Genomic DNA, 11480 nt, shown 5'->3' on the forward strand with positions numbered 1-11480 from the left:
AAAAATTGTGAAGAAGTCAGGGCTATCGGAGTCGACAGGGAAGGCTGCAAGCTATAATCAGCTAGACCTTTGGAACAACACCTCAAGTGGGCATACTAACCCAAGTCGAGCTGGCTGGAAGGTTGGTTCACTGCAGACTGGGGTTGATCCACAATATTAATCGTGGAGTTCAAGGCTGAATCAAAGAAAGAGTTTATGTCTGCTGGTAGAGTAAGACTAGGGTTAGCAGGAGATACCCTGGACGAATAGTACTTGTATGAAATAGATAGATATCGAATTCTAGAATTGATAGATTCGAAGCTCTAACATGCAACAAGGCTTTGGGGTTGGAATGAATCGGTTTCGTACCCATATTCGGATGGGGCCCAAGCCTATGAAAATTCCCATCTATGATATCCATGATAACTGTATTTATTGACGAAGAAGCCGAAGCCGATGAGCGGAGACCGGTAGTAACGACGCTGAATTGAAAGCTAGATTTCCAGGGAATCGAATTGCTGAAATATTGCGCACTGCCATGTTCTGTATGTTCGATCCAAAGCTCAATCCTGGGGATGTGTGTTGCAGGTCCATCCTTGGCCAACAAGTCTTGGAAGGACACCCAACAGGATTCTGGTCATGTGACATACATATAAGTGCTTGAGGAAGGAACTATGGAATTTTGAGAATGGCGGCTAGCTAGCGCTGTTAAGTCAGCATGTTAAATTGTAGAGTCTTTGACAGGCGGTCGCAGGCCCTTTTTTTGATCCGGGGTCATACAGTGTAGGTTGAAATTATAAGGCCTTAAGGCCACTGTTCGCGGAACATTGGTACGTCAGGATGCGCATTAGCCACCAGAAGTAAGGGAATATCGGGTGGCACGATTGCAAGCTATACCGATCCAGCGCACCGCATTTTGAAGGGCTTCCGAGTCTATTTTCGATTCGGATTATAAGACGTTTTAGAAGGATTTGGGGCTGTTAGTCGAAGTCTCTGACAACGTACCTGGCATATATATATTTGAATTCCCCCCGGAATCCAAATACTCCCATTTCCTCCCAAATATCCACATCTAAGCCGTAGGACGACTCACAAAACTCTAGCTTCGCTGTCTGTAAAATCTGATTTTCTTTGATTTGAGGGGCCCATGTGCCAAAATTTGGAGCTACCGAAGTTCATATTGAACAAATATCTTGTTAATCAGCGAGAACTGGATATGGTCTAATTAACGATGTTAAGTCGAATTTAAGGAGTATATATGTCTTTGGTAACGTTAGCAAGTCTCATAGTTATATGGAATCAGGAATTCGAACTTTTGAATGCAAATACGTGGGGAAGTTAAGAAATGGTTGGGAATTACGATCGTTTATAAAGAAGTTCCTTCAATGTGCAAAGTCCCATGGCACTTAAAGTCTATTCTCCTAAAACGGAAGATTGGTCGGCCTAGGACGCGAAAGTCGATTTTCCCAAAAAAGGTTGCGGATTATGGAGGGACTAAGTCTCGTGACTTGAATTTTTTCCAGGAATCCGGGATTGTTAGGATCAGAAAGGAACTTAGGATTTTAGTCTCCCGATTGGGATTAAAAAAGGGCAAACGATGTTGATAGTCATGTGATTTCGTCCTGACACAGCAGTCTCGAGGCCCTTGTATTGCATAATATTTTATCTAGAAGTACTTCAGTCGGTATAATTAACGATCATAGTACACTGTTGGGGCCCAGTGAGCCGCTCATGAATCCACGCCAGAGAAGCCAGGCCAGTTTCAAAATCTTCTAGAACCCATTTTCTCTGCGGCTTTGAGAATCTTTACGGTTAAAAAGTTTAAACCAGACGGACATTCATATTCTCTTAATTCGTCTTGACTTCTTTTCATTTTATATACAAGGGCTATCTACATCACATAAAACCGAGCAACAATTTAAAGACGAAAAAGGGAAAGTAGTAGGTTAGCTGGTTTCGCATAACCATAGTGGTCTTAAATATATACCACCCTGGCCGCAGCCCTAGACACCCAACGGGCACATCCAAAACGTTCATGTTAATACACTAGTTTATCGTAAATGTAGTATCTGATAACATTACTATTCCAATTTACTTCTATAACAGCCCCTCAACCCATTCGAGGGAATGAAATACCAGTATATATACTGGCTATATTAAGAAAAATCTAAAAGGGGTGTTAAATGCGCTATTAATACATTGTAAAGTTAAGAGATAGTTACTAGACAAACTAGACACAGTCGACAAAGCGAACAAAATGGAACGAGTAATTATATGAAACTAGACAACCTTATTGTGTAAGTCGGGAAAATGAAAAAGTAAGAAGAAGAGGAAGAAGAAGAAGAAGAATGCAGTATCCTACTATATTAAACTTAACAGATTTTAAGTTATCGATAGCTAGAGAATGAGCATGTGGGAACCGGATAATATTCTAAATAGCTGATAGTAGCCATACATCCTAACACTCGCATATGCTGCCAACGTGATGAATATTACCAAGGAAGACAACCCCCACAATCATTAGCTCGAGGCGGGGGTACTAAAAAAGAAATGAGATTTATTTCAGCTTAAGCTTAGTCATCAAGTTAAGGAAACACTTGTCGGCAACCGGCCTTTGCTGACCCTGCGCTGAGAGAATGCGGTTTTAGGCTTGTTGCACAAACACAAATACAACAGCAAACGCAAAAACATGCCCGATGACGGGACATTCAAGATCCGGATTAGTCTCGTATCGATATATCCAGATATAGCTCGACAAGTAATTTCATGTGGGCGAGAATGCCGGTTGTAAATATGTTAAGAGTACGAGACATCGAGACTGATGCAATGCAGCCCTAGTACTTTGAGCAATTTCCAACCCAACAAGTAACTAGTAAGTACTAACTAGGTTCTTAAATAAGTGAACAGCTGTACAGGCATTTACTCCTATGGCCATGCTGCAAAAAACTTTACTGAAGAGAAAGGGCACTAGAGGAGGATATTGATATACATGTCGGAGTAAACTCACACCCGAGATTGCCCGCCGAACTAATACCTGAGTACGTTTACGGTGGAAATAGAACTCAGTGTTTGACGGAAACTATCCCTCCCGAAAACCAATTTCCTCTCCGACCCTTTGTCGATCGTCAGCCCATTTAGACGACGAAAGAAAGATCCACAACCAATAAGAAAAACTACCTCCCTTCAGAAAACCAGGCCTATCAACTCAAGAACCGATATCACCATCTCCGACAAAAATGGCAAATTCAAAGGACCTTGAATCACCGTTCAAACCCCAGCGCGAGAAACACGCCCTCATCTACTGCAAGAAATTCAAAGCGATCAACGACATAAGATTGGTTAGCAATCATGATAAGGGTATCCTGTTGGCAGTACTCGCATTCACTGCAAACGAAAAATTATTCAAAATGTTTGACAGATTAAGCGTCTCTCATCTCAAAGAACTAGCTCATCTATCCGAGATTGCTTTAAAAAATTTAAGGAATTTTGATGGACGGCCGGTGACGACTGTAGTGACTCCTCAGGTACTGACACCCACCGGGAGTCGTTCTCAAAGTCCTTTGCGAGGTGTTACAGGGAGAGAATGGAGTAGACATACGGGACTGCCAGAGATTGAAGGAAATACAGCGTTGGATATGATGAAAATATCGAAACCTTGCGATAATCCGTTAGGTAAGACTCCCACACCGCGCTGTCTTTATAGTATAGGGCAGAACTCCTAGCATGCACCGACACGAATTAAATAGGTCTTGGTATCCTTGCATCTCTAGGTCTGAAAGAGACCTTTCCCGGAATCCCTTCAAAGTCGTTCTCGATATCCGGCGCGACAATGGAAGACGATTGCATCCTCAGACAACAGGATTGTTGTCTATTCTCCGGGTTGGGACTTGCTGGTGAGGAGCGGACTGCCCATCTGTTCCCTCCTTCCTCTCTCGATCCCACGAACGCTGCGACCATCTTGACCTGGAGATTTCTTCACATCTTCCTTGGAACCGCCAATACAAAAATTCTATCAGGTGAAATCTGGTCCAAAGAAAACGGGATCCAAACTACCAAAAATGGAATCAGCGTTTTCTCCAATGAATACGGCTACTTCAACAGAGGGGAAGTAGCCTTAATCCCAGTCCGTCTCACACATGCAGTACAGGGTAGTTATGATTATCTCGACGTACAAGTAGGTCTCTATTCAGCAGGTGAGACGGTTCAGCGCATTAAGAGTTTCGACAAGCTTGCTGTTGAAGAACAGTATATCTTCCGGCGGGGAGAAGCTCCAGAACGTATCTTTGAAGACCCTGGTCGTTATATTAAGGATGGCGATATGATCAGGATAACAACTCCAGATCCAGAACTCTTGCCTTTACCATCATACATCCTTATGTATTGGCGCAGACATCTCTGGAGTACCATCACGTCCGCTGGGCTTAGCAACCCTCCTTACGAGATTGCGGGAGAAGATTCGAGGGACTGTTATCTCCGAAAGCATATGAGTGCTCAGCCGCTCAGGATTAATAGTAGTGATGGCCACCACGGCTATGAGGAAGGTGGGCGGGACGGTTATTTAGTAAAGTATACCGACGAAGATTTACAAAGGATCATTGATCAAGAGGCTAGATTCCTTGATTTTCTCCACGAGATAGCAGTACGAGAAGACGACTTTTGAGACCATTTTTGTATTGGGACGACTCTAGGGTCGGCCGCGCCGCGAGCCCGGTAATGTATGGTCTCCTAACCCAAGGGCCATCTGATATATTATCAGTTTCACACTTGATTCGATAGAAGTTTAAAATATTAGAAATCTTTAAGACTAAACGGCCCTCAATGGTAGCCGGAAAATTTAACCAATACCGACCTAGCCGGTACTTACCTGTTACCACTCTTAGAGACGCATGCAAACAAGGTATTGTGGCTTCACGAGCCACAATGGACTTACCTCTCATACCAGGCGATTCGAGACAACCAGGCGATATGAGGCTCTAAGTCACACGTGCACACCAGATACTGGCATGTAGTAAGACCAGCACTGCAGGGCTGTGGCTAAGTTACCATTTGGTGGTGTGTTGCACTCAACAAGGCGGAAAGATTTCTGGTTCAGCTGGCTGCGCTGCGGGGTTTGACAACTGACTCATATTTTCGTCGTGCTGAGCTTGTGGACGGCATCGAGGGTTTTGACATCACTGACAGCCCCATAACCATAAGTTAAGCATCACAGATCCAAAACCCAGTAAGCTTAGAATAATCTTGTATATTGTATGTAGTATACTAATATCTAGTTAATAACATTTTACAAATCAGAAAAGTGAATGATGTACGGAAGGTGAAAAAAAAAAGAAGTACAAGAAATGAACAGGTAAACAGCTAGAAAATTCCCAGCCCCGTGTCAGCCAATCCAAACAAACCCACCAAAACACCAATGCCCATCCACGCCATCATAAATCCTACAAAGCCAACTACAATTATCGCTGAAATACCACGATTCGTTACATCGCTAAAAGATAAAACGATGACGGAAGCAAATAAACAGCGCTCGCTCCATATCGCCAATAAATTTTCAATGTGGATTAGTGGAGCCGAACATCACCAAGAGTTTCCCACAAGTCGGGATGGTGCTGCCTGAAATTATAAACCTCCCATCTTGCCTTTTCATGCTCCATCATGGTTTTGACTAACTGGGCTTTGAGACCCTGGCCCTTGAGCTTGAGGTCTGGAGGAGGGTTGTTCGAACCAGGGGCAATATCATTCCCTTGATTCGACAACTGGGACATGTGGACGTGCGATGGTGGGGTGGTGTTGGCCTGTTGGGCCTCTTCCAATAGCGGTATAATCAACATAGTCCCCTCAGAGTTACCCTGAGAACTGGGTCGTGGAAGAGACCGCATGGGTTCAGGCCGCAAAGCGATATTTAACAAGTTAACTCGCTGGCCACGTTTCTTGTGAGGACGACCTGTAGTTGGTGCAGTAGAACCCTCGACCACGGTTGTGTGCGATCTGCAGGTTCGCTTATGGCTTTCCAGATTGTCATATCTAGTGACTCTGGTTTCGCAATTATCACACTTGAACCCTTTCATTTTGTGGACATCTCTCATGTGATCGCCCAATGCCCGAAGACTCGAGACTTTACCGTTACATTTAGGGCAAGTATAAGAGTTAGAAATTTTGCGCTTTGCTCTTTGGCCGGCAGCCTTTGATGGTGTCTTCTTTTTGCGCTTGTCGGAAGAAGTGAGTGGCGTGTCGTTTGACGGATTGGCTGGATTATCTGCGGGTGTGGTATGGAGGCTATCTTGGAGAGAAGCCGAATCATAACCGGGTAAGGTTGCCATGAAAGAGCTGATGAAATTGGAATCATCTTGGAAGGCTAGAAACTTAGGGTTAGTCGAAAATATCAACAGGCTATCAAGGTCCGAGCTAGGACCCTTAAATAGTGGGCGCTGTGTGAGAACAAGTTGAAGTTACTAACCTAAGCTGGTAGGTAGATCTGAAGACCCGGCTGGGTCAGCTGGGGCATCGAAATCAAGATAGAAGAACGGATCTAGACCTTGAAAGAGTTAGCAACTTAGCCTTACTGTCATTCTTTGAGCGTTATTGTATCGTGATTAACGTCAGGCACATGTGTATGTGTATGTGTACAAGTTCAAGTCAAGTTGAACATGCAAGGCTGTGTTTATTAGGAGAGAAGGAAACTTCAGCTTGAAATGCATACCCAAGTAGTTTGGATCATGTCCGATGTCCTGGAAGCCCTGATTTACACCCTCCATGATAATAAACAATTTCTGGTAACGAAGACAACAAAGAGAGACTGGTAGGAATGATATGGGAGGTGATGTGATAAGAGAACCATCGTGACATCGAAGTAGGTTTTAAATTCGGCAGGTCGCTGTGGTGGTGAGCCTCCAATCCTGGGGATGTGTTGTGTTCGAGTCCGTGTTGTATCATTGGACATCTTAGCGAGACACTAAGATCCGGCTTGGCAGGGCTTGTCCATGTCAGGCCTGATGTTTTTGCGGAACAGGCCTTCCTCTGTCAAGCTCTGTCAAGGCCTGTAACTCGACTTTTTTTTCCGTCTTAAGGCGTTACAAGGCAAATTAGGGCTTTCAGCAATTTGGATTTGGCTTCAGTGCAGTTTCTTCGGTACCAGTAGTATATGGTACTACTGGTATGGAGCTGTCTGTTTTGAAAAAAAAAAAAACCCTAAGACTGTGAAGTCCACACCCAGCCTGCCGGCTAGATTCTTCCCTTCGATGCTTTGCGTTGGATTGCATTGGAATCGAACCACAGCAAATTCATTTCATAAGCCATCTCGAAACTATATATGTTCTGGCATAGATCAGATCAGATTGGATCAAAGTCTTGTCAGTCTGCCCTTTCGTTTGTTCTGGGTACGAGGCCAGTCCACCCAGTGGTAGGAGTCGTTCTAGTTCTAGCCATAGGCCCAATTGTGATCGATATAGCCATCTCGACTCATATCCAGTCCTAGGAACGTGGAGATATTCGACATCGCAAGCCGGCTATTGCGTATTTTTCGATAATATTTTGGGGATGACAGATCCAGGTGCCTGCTGGGGTTGGGAAATTTATCGCCTTTGGTTTTAAGAATCGACCGTGGTAATTATAACGTTTCTTAAGCTTTCGAGTTTTTCGTATCGATCAAGTTAGCCATGAACCTCCTCGGAGACAGTAGGGTGGAGGATCCAGCTAATATATATATAGATTTTCTGATCGTATCGGATGCAATGCACGTCCTATGCTGGGATTCTAGCTAGTATGGTGAAGGTGTTAATTGTGAAGGATCCGTCTCGAAGCCCCGCTTAGCCTCATCGTTGAAATTGCAACTCGTAGATTTAGGACAGCTGGGGTGAGACATTGCATGCATTCGTATGCGTGAATCCTTTAGGGTACACTGATAACCTTGTAGGACGCGCGTGGCCCATGTACGATGTGCCCATGTATGTGCCCTCAGTCTCGTCAGCGCAACACATTCTCGCAGGAATCTAGGATGGTTAGGATTCCAAAGGAAACCAGGCTTTTACACCGGCCAAGTACTCATCTTGTAGGCGAAATGCTGTTACGAAGTACGTACCCACTCCGTCTCGACCCTTTTCTTTCTTTTTTCTTTTTTCTTTTTTTCTGGTGATATCTTTGATTCTATCAATCCCGTGATTGATTAAACCCCGTCAAGTATACATATATTATACTGTGATTAATTAATTAATATCTACATCCGTTTTAGTTTGGCCGTATGCGGGCGGTGGTATACATGTTAGTACTAAATAAGTAAGTATTTACTCAAGTAGGTAACTTCCAAGGTTATAACATTACCACCATTTAGTATCTGTAATATTATACTACGATTGGACAGACGAGCTCGAGCTCGAGACTGAGGGCCAAGGGCACCATTACGTGGCTCTCTGAAGGACATGCCGAATTTAAGACCAGATATAGATTTTTTTAAATTAAATTATCTACAACCAGTTGGTGTTGTAGATATGATATTATATTACAGCATTGCCCAATGCAATGCAACCAAGACAGGAAATAAGGATATATGTGAAGCCTCCTATACTAACAAAGGATGTGCACATATGATTGCTCTAGCTAAGTACCTAGTACCTAGTAGTAGTTTGTGGTCAGTATGAGAGTACTGCCATCGGTTGCTTGGCCGAGGACAAGTCCTTAAGGAAGCCCTAACTTGCACGCACCCGCCTATATAAATTCTCTCCAACAATATTGCAACAGAAAACCTCCCACGCACCTTCCTATCACCTCCACCTCAGCTACACCAACCTTCAGGCGCGTCATCAACCTCATCTACATACACACACCCCGCACGTACCAGGTATCAATCCACCTACGTATCTATCTACGTTTTTATCTTACCAGATATCTCTACTATATTTGAAACTCGAATAATACTGACTTCTTGACGTATGGCAAGCCAAAGTGTGCATGTGAACTGGCTGTCGAATTCCGCGGTCGTACAGCTGGGGATGAGATGATTCCACCTCTCTTGCTCGCTGGGAGGAATAACATTTTGATTCCACTTCTCAAGATCTCCTTTGATACGTACAACATCGTCCACATGCTTTGGTTTGGGCCTGAACGTTGATAAGTAAGTTTTTAAATTCTTTGGATAGGGTTAATCAAGAGATCCCTACACATATCCTGCTTCTCCTTGCATTTAACTCCTCCACAAAAAAATTACCGGATGCAGAATATTAAAACTGACGTATCCATAGACGAGATCTTTAAAGGTGGTATCGAAATGTCATTCCTCCTGGCAAGCATCACTCCCTGCCTTCAAAGGGCGTGCCAAAACAGGATATTTGCTTCCACGTGAAGGATACGACAATAATACACCCGGGGCATTTTTTCCACCCCGAGGCGTTACAAGCTGCCCATATGCCAGAGATATTATCCTGCCTATGAGAGACCTCTAGGCCAACTTCTAGGCAATGGCGATGAAAAATCGCCTTTTATCGAACATCAAAATGAAGCAGCCGTTCGTCCCAAAACTACCTTGGAACGCGGAGCTAAAGGCGCATTCGGGGGCTAAAACCGCCGAAGAAAAGGCCTCCGGGCCTACTCTAGGGAGTTGGAGTCCCCACGTTTCATTGAAAAAAGGATAACATCAAATCTACATATCCTGGCTCAAATGGCCCCCCAAGTCGAGAGCCTCCGGGCCTAGGAGAAAGAGGAAGAAGAAGAGGCCTCCGGGCCCAGAGAGAAATAAAAAGAGGAAGGAGAAGAAGAAGAAGAGGAGGCCCCCGGGCCTGGAAGAAGAGGACTGGTGGATACCCAGATCCGTGTACCCACCTGCCGAAATACTATCGACGTGGATATATAGGAGTGAAAGGGGGCGGCCTCCGGGCCTAGCGTGGGAAGAGGCGGGGTGGGGATGGCGGTCTTGCTGTTTCGGCCCTTAATGGGCATTAATATACGGCCGCAAAAACCCAAGTGATTGGGCGTATCCGGCGATACGGGCAGAACAGAAAGGTTGAAATCTTGGAATATGTTGTTCGAGACTACACTTGTCGTGTCGTGTAACCATCCATACTGGGAATTTACGAAGAGCGTGGAACAGTGTTCCAAGCAGAATCTGTATGGTTACACGACGTGACAATTCCCTTCCCTGGAAAGCACGCCCGCATCTTGGCTGTATACGTATACCAGGACACTACAACGCCTCCTAAAAAGAATGCGTGCGGAATATACAGGTTGGTCGCTACATACGCATCATTATCCCAAAGGCTAATAGGCTAACAATATCAAGAATTTCGAAGGTATTGGGGACAACCCCCCAAACTCTCACCCTGGGGCGGGAGTTTGATGATAAGTCTAAAGTCTACTTTCATTGTATACCACCAAAACAGCCAGTAGCCCACCAATGCTCCCAAGCGTCCCAAAGAGGACTCTTTCGAATTTTGGAAACCGTATTCCTCGGCAGCAGGCTGTAGTAAATTGTCCCATTCACCTGCTTTGGGGGGGGGCACGGGGATGGGTGAATCCCTTTGGGAGATTGGGATGCATGTCCCTCCCCACAGCCCACAAACGGGAGTACTTTCGTGGGGTCCGCCCCTTGAAGTCTATTCCTCGTGGACCCTGGGAAATGACCTCCACTTTCCGCAAGTACGGACCCTAGTCTATACGGACCCTTGTTCTTAATATGCTGAAGTGCTGTTAGCTTGCACAGCGATGATAGATAGTTCCTAGATTATAAACTAACTAGTCCCTAGAGCGGAACGAGTTGGAGGGAGCTGTCGCACTTGGGTTTGCTGCTCCCTTCGGCATAGAGTGCTTGGGCCGGAAGGCGGCAGGGTTTATGTAGAGGGTTTGAAAAGTCACTACGAACAATGACGGCTGTGGGGACTGGCATTATCTAATACCCGAGTCCTAGGCCCTCAGATTATCTGCTGGGCCATGTAGAAATATAGAGAGTTGAGAGGAAATCAAGATGATATTTACTTTACCTCTGTTGGTGGAAACTCTTCAGATTCTGTTCCTAGAGATGGTACAAAGATAGATATTCCATACAATTAAAATTAAGGCTACAACTATGTACCCCCCAACCGTAGCGAGTCGTCCACCAACGACTCTTTTACACCTATATATAGTACCTATCCTCACCGATATTTAGCAAAAGTGTGCACGCCAAGTATCCATGAAATGGCCTACCAAGCACCATATACACTTCCATAGCTAGATCTTCACAGCTGTAAGAATAAGGATCCCCTGTTGTATTTCCAACCCAAAAAGCGTTGTCGCAAAAAAACATCCCCAATCGCTTATTCTCAGAGCCTCAAAAAAAACTTAAGTCGATTGACCAACCTCCAGGCCCGCCCCACCGCCCCACCAACCATCTCGTGGCCCAGCCAAGTCTCGCCCCACGCATATATAGTACACAAACCTTCAACCATAAAACCCTCCCTACATAATCCCTCCGATCTCCAGACCACACGACCCACCATTCCCTCACTAATCAACCCTCCAAAAAAAATAAAAAAATAAAA

At 44.8% G+C, this 11480-nt stretch overlaps 2 protein-coding genes across 2 annotated transcripts; one reads left to right on the plus strand and one right to left on the minus strand.

The window, feature by feature from the left end:
* Window positions 1-3215: 3215 nt before the first annotated feature.
* AOL_s00004g157 (uncharacterized protein) lies at window positions 3216-4639 on the plus strand (the record flags this gene model as incomplete). The annotated part of the gene is made up of 2 exons (XM_011118807.1): window positions 3216-3651; window positions 3726-4639. 2 exons carry the CDS (start codon window positions 3216-3218, stop codon window positions 4637-4639), a joined length of 1350 nt encoding a protein of 449 aa, XP_011117109.1.
* An 898-nt stretch (window positions 4640-5537) lies between these two features.
* Window positions 5538-6731, minus strand: AOL_s00004g158 (uncharacterized protein; the record flags this gene model as incomplete). Its single annotated transcript, XM_011118808.1, has 3 exons — window positions 5538-6331; window positions 6434-6505; window positions 6677-6731. The coding sequence occupies 3 exons, from the start codon at window positions 6729-6731 to the stop codon at window positions 5538-5540; spliced, it is 921 nt and encodes a 306-aa protein (XP_011117110.1).
* Window positions 6732-11480: the final 4749 nt, after the last annotated feature.

This window comes from Orbilia oligospora, assembly GCF_000225545.1.
Source record: "Orbilia oligospora ATCC 24927 unplaced genomic scaffold scaffold00004, whole genome shotgun sequence".
NCBI classification, from domain to species: domain Eukaryota; kingdom Fungi; phylum Ascomycota; class Orbiliomycetes; order Orbiliales; family Orbiliaceae; genus Orbilia; species Orbilia oligospora.